Raw genomic sequence first — 11,068 nt, 5'->3', positions numbered from 1 at the left:
GAAAAAAAACACAAGAATAGATGGTTTATATGGTATGAGTAGATATGTCTATTTCGCCTTTTCAGGAAATGTTAAACTTCCCTTCCTCCGTACTCGAGTGCTCACAGTCCTTTCCACTAATTTTAGAAAAAGTTATGGAACGAACTGCTAATTATTATATCAAAAACGAGAAGTCAGACTCGTCCGGGTTTATTGGTAGGCAAGACCTACATGTATATTTTTTTTAAATATACATGAAGGACCGTTTTGAGTTTTGACGGTTTAAAGTTCTATTATTTTTCTCTTTTCCTAAGCATTTGTTGTATATTTTTTTTGTTTTATAATTTTGATCCACTCCAACCTCACACAATAAAAGCACACACTTTACCTGAATTGAAAGGGAGCCACCCAACTTCTACAAAACTTTGATCTCACTCTTGTCCAAAACATTGAGGAAATTAGTTACAAGATTCATGAAGAAGACGACCCTTCATCCACCATAGATAGCAGTTGCTTCAAGACAACACCATTCCACCAATTCCACCTTAAACATTCACCATTTTTAATGTCTCTGGAGTCATTATATCATCACCACCACCACCTCCTCATCTTATCATGCATCCCCTTCGCCGCAAGATCTCCCCCTTCTCCGCCTACACAGCCGCCATGAAACACCGCAAGAACAGCAACCTCTCGGTCTTCGTCATCATCTTCTCGGTTATCCTATTCGGCTTCTTCATGTACAATGAAGATGTCAAGTCCATAGCCGAATTCCCATTCACAACACCAATAATTGAGATCAGTTCCACCACGACTTTGGTGGTGGAATCCAAAACTGAGGATAATAAAAATCAGATGATTGAAATGCCGGTTCCAGTAGCTAAAGTGGTGGAGGAAGAAGCGGAGGAAGACGATGAGGATGTCGAGTTGCCACCCAAAGAGTGCGATTTGTATGATGGGAATTGGGTTTATGATGATTCGACACATCCGTTATATAAAGAAGATCAATGTGAGTTTCTTACGGCTCAAGTGACGTGCATGAGAAATGGGAGAAAAGATTCTATGTATCAGAATTGGAGGTGGCAACCAAAGGGTTGTAACTTACCCAAGTAAGCTTCTTCTTAATTACTTACGTCAAACTTTATAATAAAAATAAAAATGAAATTTACGAATATAATAAAGAAGCGTATCCAGTAGAGTCTCACTTAGATGAAAATTACTGGAAGGGTCTGAAACGGGTGAGACGAGGATAAACATTTCCGTTATTTTAAGATAGAAAATCTGCTCCCACTAAGACCAGACTAATAAAAAGGATTTACAAGATTGACTTAAGCTTGGTATTTTTGTTTTGGGTATGAAGATTTAAGGCAAAATTGCTGTTGGAGAAACTAAGGAACAAGAGGCTTATGTTCGTCGGAGATTCATTAAACAGGAATCAATGGGAATCAATGGTGTGTTTGGCCCAATCCATTGTTCCACCGGGAAGAAAGAGCTTGACCAAAACCGGCTCACTTTCTATTTTTAGAATCGAGGTTTGTTTCTTTCATCTATCGATTTGGCTAAGGTTTTTTACTTGACTTGAAATTACAAGATCACACGACTCATATATTCACGGGTTTACATGAAAATAACCAGTAATGGTTAATTATGCAATCTATAGATTAGTATATTTCTTTACTTGTTCATAAATTCTATAAATTAGTAATTTGATATGCATAATTGTAGGACTATAATGCCACGGTGGAATTTTATTGGGCACCATTTTTGGTAGAGTCGAATTCGGATGATCCAACGATGCATAGCATATCGAACCGAATCATAATGCCTGGGTCCATTAAGAAACATGGTAAAAACTGGAAAAATGTTGATTATTTGATCTTTAACACCTACATTTGGTGGATGAATACCTTCGCCATGAAAGTCCTGTGAGTTTTTTATTTAAATATTTCACTCTCCATTTTACTACAATAATAGCTAATATAAATAAAAAATAGCAGCAATTATTTATAATTTTTAGTAAAATATTTTTATGAAAACCAATAATATAGGAGAGGATCATTTGACAAAGGAGATACCGAATATGATGAGGTTGAAAGGCCCATAGCGTACGCAAGAGTTTTGAAGACATGGGCTAAATGGGCCGACAAAAATATTGACCCGAACCGTACCATGGTGTTTTTCACCAGCATGTCTCCTCTACATATAAAGTAAACCTTCTTTTTAGTATTATTAATAAATACATACATAAATAAAAAGGTAAAATTTGTAGGAGCTTGGATTGGAACAACCCCGATGGCATTAAATGTGCAAAGGAGATTAGTCCAATTCTAAACCAGTCTATGCCGCTAAACGTGGGCACGGACAGGCGGTTATTTAGGGCAGTAGCTGAAGTGATTCAATCAATGAAGCTTTCGGTCCACTTCCTGAACATAACTTCGCTTTCAGAATACCGTAAAGATGCACATACCTCGGTATACACCATTCGGCAAGGCAAGATGCTAACAGAAGAGCAACAGGCAGACCCAAACACTTATGCAGATTGTATTCATTGGTGTCTTCCTGGGTTACCTGACACTTGGAATGAGTTTCTGTATACACGTATCATTTCCCGCCCTTGATCTTGATTGGTGTAAGCCAACCCTAATCACATTTGGTTATTTACTTTTAGACATTGAGTTTTTGTTTGTTCTTTCATGTACCTTGTATCTAGAGAGAGGGCAATTTTACATTTTATTTTATTGTGAAAATTTTGCTTAGAAGTTGGGTCACAACATTAAATTGAAATTGTCTCAAATGTACACTGGAACGTTGAAAGATGAAATAAATGAATGCACGCACATCTTGTAACAAGGCTTGTCATTTCAGTTTAAAGTATAGTTTAATTTCGAGGGGCTAATAAAAAGGAGATTTATATGTGTTTTGGGCATTATATTTTATAAAGTTCTGTTTGTATCTTCTTTAAAAGGAGAAAAAAAAACATATATAGTCAAACCATCATAAAACGATTAAAAGGGTAATCAAACGTTTATACCCCAATGGGGATAGGGCTCATGTGTAAGGTTTACATGCTAAGAAATTATACCCTTCGGCCTTCACACATGTGAAAAAAAAAGTTGGGGTGGCTTTGTCTCATCTATGGTGGGTTTTTCTTTCGAGGGTGGTCTCCGGGTGAACTGATAAAACTAATTGATGTACAAGCTTCATTTCGGGAACGTGCCAGCCTAGCATCCAAAATTCCGGATATCTGACTTTGAACACCCCTACATGGAGTTTATGCGAATGACGTAAAGAATGGAGTGGCTATGGTATATATGCACGAGCACATATACATTTAATATGCATATAAATATAATATAACAATTTAAACACATTAATGATATAACGGACTCACTAAATTACAAATTACATCGAGTTGTAAAGACCAAACATGCAAGTCTAACCGAAATAAGATGCAACTAAAGATAAATTGCAACGAGGGAAAACGATTCCTTATTTAAGCTAACAGTTTTTTAACAAGTCATCTTTATGAAACCTGTAGAGGAAGGGTAGCAAAGCTACCCACGAATCCCTTATCCAACTCGCGGATCGTCAAAGACATCCGCATCCCACGGATGGCGCCAATGAACAAACACTAGATCGAACTGGGTAGTTCGGTCGGGTATTTCCACAAATGTGAGTATACTGAAATACTGATAGCATATCCAAGCTGATGCCTGCAAAATAGAACACCGTTGAGTCTCGTTACGGGAAGGACAGAGTGGGGGGTCTTCCCTTAACCACCCTCCGGCTTGAGAATAAGTATCGTACTTTCAACGGAGTAAGTAGGACTCAATATGTAATTGCTTAAGGCTTGAGTGTGACATCCCTCGATTTCGGGTCAAATTGTATTTATTTTGAATTTGTTTTTATGTTGTAAACCGACTCGATTTATATCCCAAACATTTCAAATATATAAAATATTGGATTTTATGTTACTAAAACATTCCCACTTGTCTAATTTGAAAAGCCCCTTTTACGGTTTCGAAAACGGACTTAAAACCCTCAAGATACATCAAAAACGAACTTCCGGACGCGAACCGACGTACAGACCAGCAGCAGACCAGCAGCTCCATCTTTTTTTTGTTGTTTTGTGACTTGTCTTGACCCCTCTTGCATGCAAACCTTGATATCACACCCCATGCTTGACCCTTTCAACCCACCCTATAAATACACCCCTATCCCCTTCATTAATCCCTGCTCATTCATCTCTTTCTCTTCCAATTCTCAAGCATTCAAAGGTGTTATTCATATTTTTTTGGCAGTTTGACTTTCCAAAGTCAAACTGACCATAGTTTTACATTATAATCAACTTGTTAACACTTATTTATACTTGAAGATTGTTATACAACATATATATATTAGCACCATTTGTACCTTCGGTGGGCATTTTTCCGGTCTCGGTCGGTTAAGTATCCGGCCCATAAGACAAAGCTACATGGAGGACTCGTAGTAGTCCTTGATTATATATATTTTCCGCATCTAACCATCAAACTTGTTATACTTGTTTAACTTCTGCTCATCTTAGTTCTATTTTACATTTTGAATTCCATGGTTATGGGTTTGTAGAGACTAGCCTCGGTTATTCCGTAAATAGCTCCAAACCGGAAGCCGAACTCTTGTTTACTAGTTTGTTTAAATAGTTGTATAAACATGTTTTATGTAATATTTGAGTTTCTAAAAACCATTTTAATTAGTTCCATGGTTATGGGTTTGTAGAATCTAACCTCGGTCTTATCCCGAAACAAAATCCGAACCGGAAACCGAACTTTCGTTTAAAGACTTTTTTGTTGACTTTTTGTATGTAAGACTTTGGTATTATTATTTATAAATTATTTTACAAGTTCTATGATGTTTGGACACGTGGTAACCATTCTTGGCCTTATTCCAAGATAAAAACCGAACCAAACCGAACTAAACCAAGTTTACTTGCTTAAGACACACAAGTGTGTTTTTAACCATTAAAGCTTATATACTTCTTTAAAAATACTTTATAAACTGATTTTAATTATTTTCACAAAGTACTCGGAATGTTGAATCCAACTTGATCTTATAACAAAGTTTGGACCGATTAAACCGAACACTCGCTTAACGGACGTTGTTAGTTCTAAAACAATAGAACTAAATACTTGGTTAAGTCTCTTTAAGATTTATTGAGTTATCTCATACATTTATTATTTTGGGAAAGTTGACTTTGGGTTTGGTCAAGTCACCAAGACCCGAACCGACCACCCGAACACTCGTTAAAACCCGTTTTAGTATCTATATTATAAAAGGACTTGCTTTCTTGCATTTTTACCCACCTTATTACTTAACATTTTTACCCACCTTATTACTTACATTTTTAAAGGACTATTATTATAATTTCTTAAATATTTACATTTTAAACCTTAAACTTTAAATTGTTTACATTTCTTATCATTTATTTTTGTTTAAAGACTTCCAAGACAACTTTTCTAATACAAGACTTCTTCTCCTTTAGGCTTCGTTCGTTAAACTCATCGTTCCGGCTAATCTCCAAATCATCAAATCTTTCAAGTTTATTACTTTAATGTGAGTACTTTCATCCCCTGCTTTCACTATTTTATATTTTGGGGGTGACATTGCAAACTTATTCAAATCCAAATGATTTATACTTGAGTCTTAAACCACAAACTTTATTGTATACTTTACTTAAATAAATGCTCGATTTGGTGTTATATGCTTATATGCTTAAGTGCTAATGTGTTTACCGCTTTTGGATGGTTGATTCACAAAATCCGAGTATATCTGGCATCCCCTTATAGAAAGGTGTCGTTAATGTATTCTTATTAACAATTTCATACAAAATCCGAGTACATTTGGCATCCCCTTATAGAAAGGTGTCGTTAATGTATTCTTATTAACGATTTCATTTATCTAAATTGTTGCTATTATTTATTGTTTTATATACAAGTTGTGGAATTTCATATTATATATCTATTGTTCAAAAACTATGAAATTGCTCACCAACCTTTGTGTTGACAAAATCTATTTATGCAATGTTACAGGTTTGACTTTAGGTTGACTCGAAAACTTGAAGAAAAAAACGTTATCGAGACTATTAGGTATTAGCAAAACGAACAATATATTATTTACTATGATTTGAATTCGGTTATTGTATGAACAAGTTATGTGACTCTTTGTGTTTTTATGAATTTAAATGAGTTGATTAAATATTGTCACTTAATAGTGTCGGGTGCGATGAACAATCGGTTGCGCCCCGACGTTTCAGTCATAGTCGAGGTGTGACATTGAGAGTACGTATGAATACCTTAAAGAGATGGTCTTCGTATTTATAGCCGAAGGGGGGGGGGGGAAGGTGATTGATGGAGTTGTCGCTATCACGTTATTCCCTCTCTACCTGAACGAACACGTGTTGGGCGTTTATTGGATGTGACAGCCTGTACCCGTTTATGGTGTAGCCATTATCTGTGCACGTCGTAGGATGGCCATTACGTGTCCAGGTGTCTTCTTTCCATTGGCCGATGTAGCTATCAGGAGGTTTTGAGGGGATCGTCAAAGACATCCGCATCTCACGAATCCATCAACCAACCCACGGATCGCCAAAAGACATCCGCACAAGGAATAAGTGGACTGGTAAAGCTATCCACAAACCAAGACACTTCGTGGAACTCCATCATAACCTGCGGATGGTCACGTCAGCATCCGCAGAAAGAACCCACAAACAAACTCAAGGGACTCATCACACGTATGATCCCCCACGTGATATGGAAGAGCAGTTGTAACAAACTACTTCTATAAGATCTCCTAAAAACCTCCTTATATCGACATCGGCCAATGAAAAGAAGACACCTGGACACGTAATGGCCATCCCACAACATTCACAGATAATGGCTATACCATAAACGCGTCCAGGTTGTCACATCCAATAAACGCCCGACACGTGTCCGTTCAGGTAGAGAGGGAATAACGTGATAGCGACAACTCCACCAATCACCCTCCCCCCCCCCCCCTTCGGCTATAAATACGAAGACCATCTCTTCAAGGTATTCATACGTACTCTCAAGCCTTAAGCAATTACATATTGAGTCATACTTTACTCCGTTGAAAGTACTATGCTTATTCTCACGCCGGAGGGTGGTTACGGGAAGACCCCCCACTCTGTCCTTCCATAACGAGACTCAACGGTGTTCTATTTTGCAGGCATCAGCTTGGATCTGCTATCAGTACTTCAGTATACTCACATCTGTGGAAATAACCGACTGAACTACCCAGTTCGATCTAGTGTTTCTTCAAAAACCTTAACGTGGCAAAACATTTATTATGATACTTAAAAAATATGTGCTCTACAACTTGTATTGATAACATCCATGAGTACATATCGTAAAGTAAATTTAATGGTTTTGACTTTTGACACATATTCTTTAGTTCTAGAAAAGTGTTTTAATAAGCATCTATCTATATATTAAAGCAAAAAAAAATTTTCGGATGCCATTCAATTAAACTCTTCACAGGCTCTAAGTGTACAAGTAAGTTTTCATTTTTACAATTTTTCCTTCATGAATGATAAAATGAAAAATATGTTGTTTGTGGGAATTGAACTCAATACTTTACTTTTAAAATGTTTATGGCTTACCAACTCAACTAGGATTAATTGATGTTAATTTTCTCTTTTTATTAATTGGTATAAATTCACAACTATCCATTTTATTACTTTTAAAATGCAAATACAAATTATTCCTAGTAATCCATGTATTTTAATAAATTATTTATATCTTATGAATTTATAAGATATGATAATATGTATATTATTAAATTTAACTCTTTTATTTTACTTTTTAACAACCCGTGTATCACACGAGCTCTATTCTAGCCTTAAAATATAAACGTGGCTTTTTGTTTTTTAGAACCATTTACCATACTATATTAATTATAAATAGTTTTCCTAGACCATTGACCTTTATCCTGACCTCGTCCGTATTTTCTTGATTTGAATTGCTTCGACCGCAATGTTCATATTTGTTTATATGGAAAACTCAAAATTCAATTTGACTTGAACTCGATTTTCAAATTCAAATTTAGTAATTAAATTTTGAATCTAATATAATTTTGAGATTTTTGATTCACTTTGAAATTCAAATCCAAATAATGAATTTTATTTAATATACAGAGTACAGACACATGATTATATAAATAAGAGTAAAGTGTCATTTTCGTCCTTATGGTTTGATCATTTTAGTGAGTTTCATCCAAAAACTTTAATTTTTGCATATAGACCATTAGTGTTTCGCAATTTTCACCAATTTCGTCCAAATCACTAACTCTATCCATTTTTTAACGTTAAATGAGATGTTATTACTAAACTACCCTTAATAATAAAATATAAAACATTAAACAATAGAAACAACTAATTACTAATCTTTAACCCCCTTTTATTTTTTAAGAAACCCTAAGAAAATCACTAACCACCACCACACTATGGAAACACCAATGACCACATCACCAGCTCCGGCCATCTCCATTGCCACCACCCACCTCCACCTTCACATAACATGATCACCAGATCTAAAAAACTCCAGCCTCCCCACACCAAACAGCTGCCAGCCGGCCCGTCACCACCACTTCACTGTTCATGGCTCAATACCGGCCAAAAGAACCCTCAAAATTTGACTTAGATTCGGTGAAACACCGCACAAACATGGCGGGGAAGGTTTTGAGGTTCGGATGGTAAATCGAAATCTAAGATCTGTTACCTGTCTAGCGGAAGCTGTGGTCAATTTTATAGAGAGGGGGAAAGAGAGATGAAGGTGACTGATTTTCAGGTTGTGGTGGTTCAGCTTGCCGGAAAAAAACGGCGGTAGTGGCTCAGACACACTTTTGTTTGGGTCTACAAGTCTTCGATTCGATCAAGGGGTAAAGATGGCGGCAAATGTATGCTCATGGTATGGGTGGTGGTTCCCGGTGTTGCAAGCAGGAGAAGACGGAAGGCGGTAATGCTGCCGGAGAAGACGACCGGAGTTGGTGGTGCTAATGCCTTCATGGGCTGATTCTTGAACTTCCACGGCTAAATTATTATGTTAACTTTTCTGATTAATAAATTTTGGATGTATGTTTATATGTAATATATAATAATATAATCAACAAATAGGTAAATGAAATAATAAAATTAAAAAATAGGCAAAAAGACAAAAGTGCCCATGACTTAACGATAGAAACAAACGGAGTTAGTGATTTGGACAAAATTGGCGAAAATCATGAAACCTAAGTGGTCCAAATGCAAAAAATAAAGTTTTTTGATGAAACTCGTAAAGATAACCAAACCTCAAGGATTAAAATGACACTTTACTCTATAAATAAACAATTACCGCCAATAAATGTGTAAATTTTAAATACAATCTGTAATCAACTTCTAGTTCATGCATTCAACAACTTTTTGTTACTTTCTTTCAATTTGTTATTTGATTCGATTCTCTTCGAGTTTGGTAATCCAATTCGAATCTAACTTCAAAAGTTCAAATCGAATCCGACTTCGAATTCAATTCAAATTCAATAACTGAATTTCAAATTCAACTTCAAAATTTCAAAAGTTGAATAATTCGATTCGTTCAACACCTATACTACTTAGGTGAATAAAGGTTGATTATAGATGTCTTCCTCATCAATTAGACCTTCCGCATCAGGGTCATCCATAACTTATGTGGAGGAGATTTGTGAGAAGGATGGAAAAGACAAGTATTGTGGAGGTTGAGGTGGAGGCCATCCATCCTTGAAGATCCTTTATCATGGATGGTGAAAGATGGTGGTTTGTGGGTCCTCCATATTGACGATGTGAAAATTATGAGGTTGTTTGTGGGAAGAATGAATATGCTATTGTTGTAGGTAAAACGTGCTTGTGAAAAAATGAATGGAAAGTTGATGTGGCACCCTGACTAGGCTGTTTGAGGAGAAAATTGTCTTAAACTGATGCGGACAGTCTTAGCTTCTTGATAAGAAAATACAAAAGAACGAAGGTGCTTGATCTTCTGATGGAAAAATATACTCTCAAACAATTCCTAAACATTATTCGGTTTCCCTTAACAGTTAGAAATGAGTGATAACTCTTTTGAAGTGTCTTGGTGATTCTTTGTTTTGTGATAGATGTCACTTTGTTTGTGGAAGACTCTTGATCTTCTTATTAGAAACTCTCAAATAGAGTTCTTGCTCCTTTAATTCAGGGGCGGATGCATCATGTGGGTAGGGGTAGCGCTTCTCCGGCGAAGTGGAATTTTTTTTTTTTTACGTTTTAGGTGTCTACGTTACCCGTTACCCCTGAGATAATATTATGTCACCCCTCAAATATTTATGAAATCCTATTATAATTAAAAGCCCATTACTTACTAAAACTTAAAAGCCCAAGTTAAATAAAAAACCCAAGTTCAATTTTGTTTGATTAACCTTTAAGGTTTTGATGTAAGTTAACGGCAACCAGTCAACCACCACCGTCCACCGCTGCCTGTGAACCGTTTCCACTTAGCCAGTTGCCACCTGCTGGTCGCCGGACCACCAGAGACGTCCAGACAGTCAGACACCAGCGCCAACCACCGCAGCACGGTCCAGCATCGCTTTCCGCCTATCCGTTGCCTCTGTCGTTGCCGTTGCGGCGCTGCCTCTCAGCCCTCTGTCTCTATAGTCTTTCGGTGAGTTTGATTTTTCGGTGTGTGTGAATGCGTGTGCATAAAAGTTCTAGAAGAATGAAAGTTATATATGTTTTTATTACTTTAGTATATTTTGTATTTGATAAAAATGTTTAAATATTCAATTTTAAGTGATTATAATTGTGTATTTTAGTAAGAGTATTTGATTATGATTTATGTTTTGTTTCTTTTAAAGTTAGGGACTTGAAAATTTGAAAGATGAAACGACATTCTAAACAAGTTCTTATGAACAATATGTTTAAAAGAAAATGTCAAGAAGATGATGTTGGTCCAAGTCCAAATACTACTAATGATATGCAAGAAAATGATGATATTTGTCCAAATACTCCTTCGACTTCAGTTCCTCCGATACAAAATACAATTGATTTGAATGATCT

The 11,068-nt window shown here is 36.2% G+C and overlaps 1 protein-coding gene across 1 annotated transcript; it reads left to right on the top strand.

The window, feature by feature from the left end:
* The first annotated feature begins 593 nt into the window (after positions 1-593).
* Positions 594-2,680, top strand: LOC143607057 (xylan O-acetyltransferase 1-like). Its single transcript, XM_077082632.1, has 5 exons — positions 594-1,088; positions 1,340-1,511; positions 1,705-1,904; positions 2,028-2,186; positions 2,249-2,680. Exons 1-5 carry the CDS (start codon positions 595-597, stop codon positions 2,595-2,597), a joined length of 1,374 nt encoding a protein of 457 aa, XP_076938747.1. The 5' UTR covers position 594; the 3' UTR covers positions 2,598-2,680.
* The last annotated feature ends 8,388 nt before the right edge of the window (positions 2,681-11,068 follow it).

The sequence above is a fragment of the Bidens hawaiensis genome, unplaced genomic scaffold (assembly GCF_021521415.1).
Source record: "Bidens hawaiensis isolate Kalapana, Puna unplaced genomic scaffold, B.hawaiensis_p1.1 tig00079164_1, whole genome shotgun sequence".
Taxonomy (NCBI): domain Eukaryota; kingdom Viridiplantae; phylum Streptophyta; class Magnoliopsida; order Asterales; family Asteraceae; genus Bidens; species Bidens hawaiensis.
The sequence above is the reverse complement of the archived record's forward strand: the minus strand, read 5'-3'. Positions and strand labels throughout refer to the sequence as shown.

Bases quoted from the DNA above. Each gene is read 5' to 3' on its own strand.
- LOC143607057 (XM_077082632.1), top strand. From the start codon at position 595: ATGCATCCCCTTCGCCGCAAGATCTCCCCCTTCTCCGCCTACACAGCC. The intron at 1,512-1,704 runs GTTTGTTTCTTT...GCATAATTGTAG, and splicing joins TTTCTATTTTTAGAATCGAG to GACTATAATGCCACGGTGGA. The intron at 1,905-2,027 runs GTGAGTTTTTTA...CCAATAATATAG, and splicing joins ACCTTCGCCATGAAAGTCCT to GAGAGGATCATTTGACAAAG.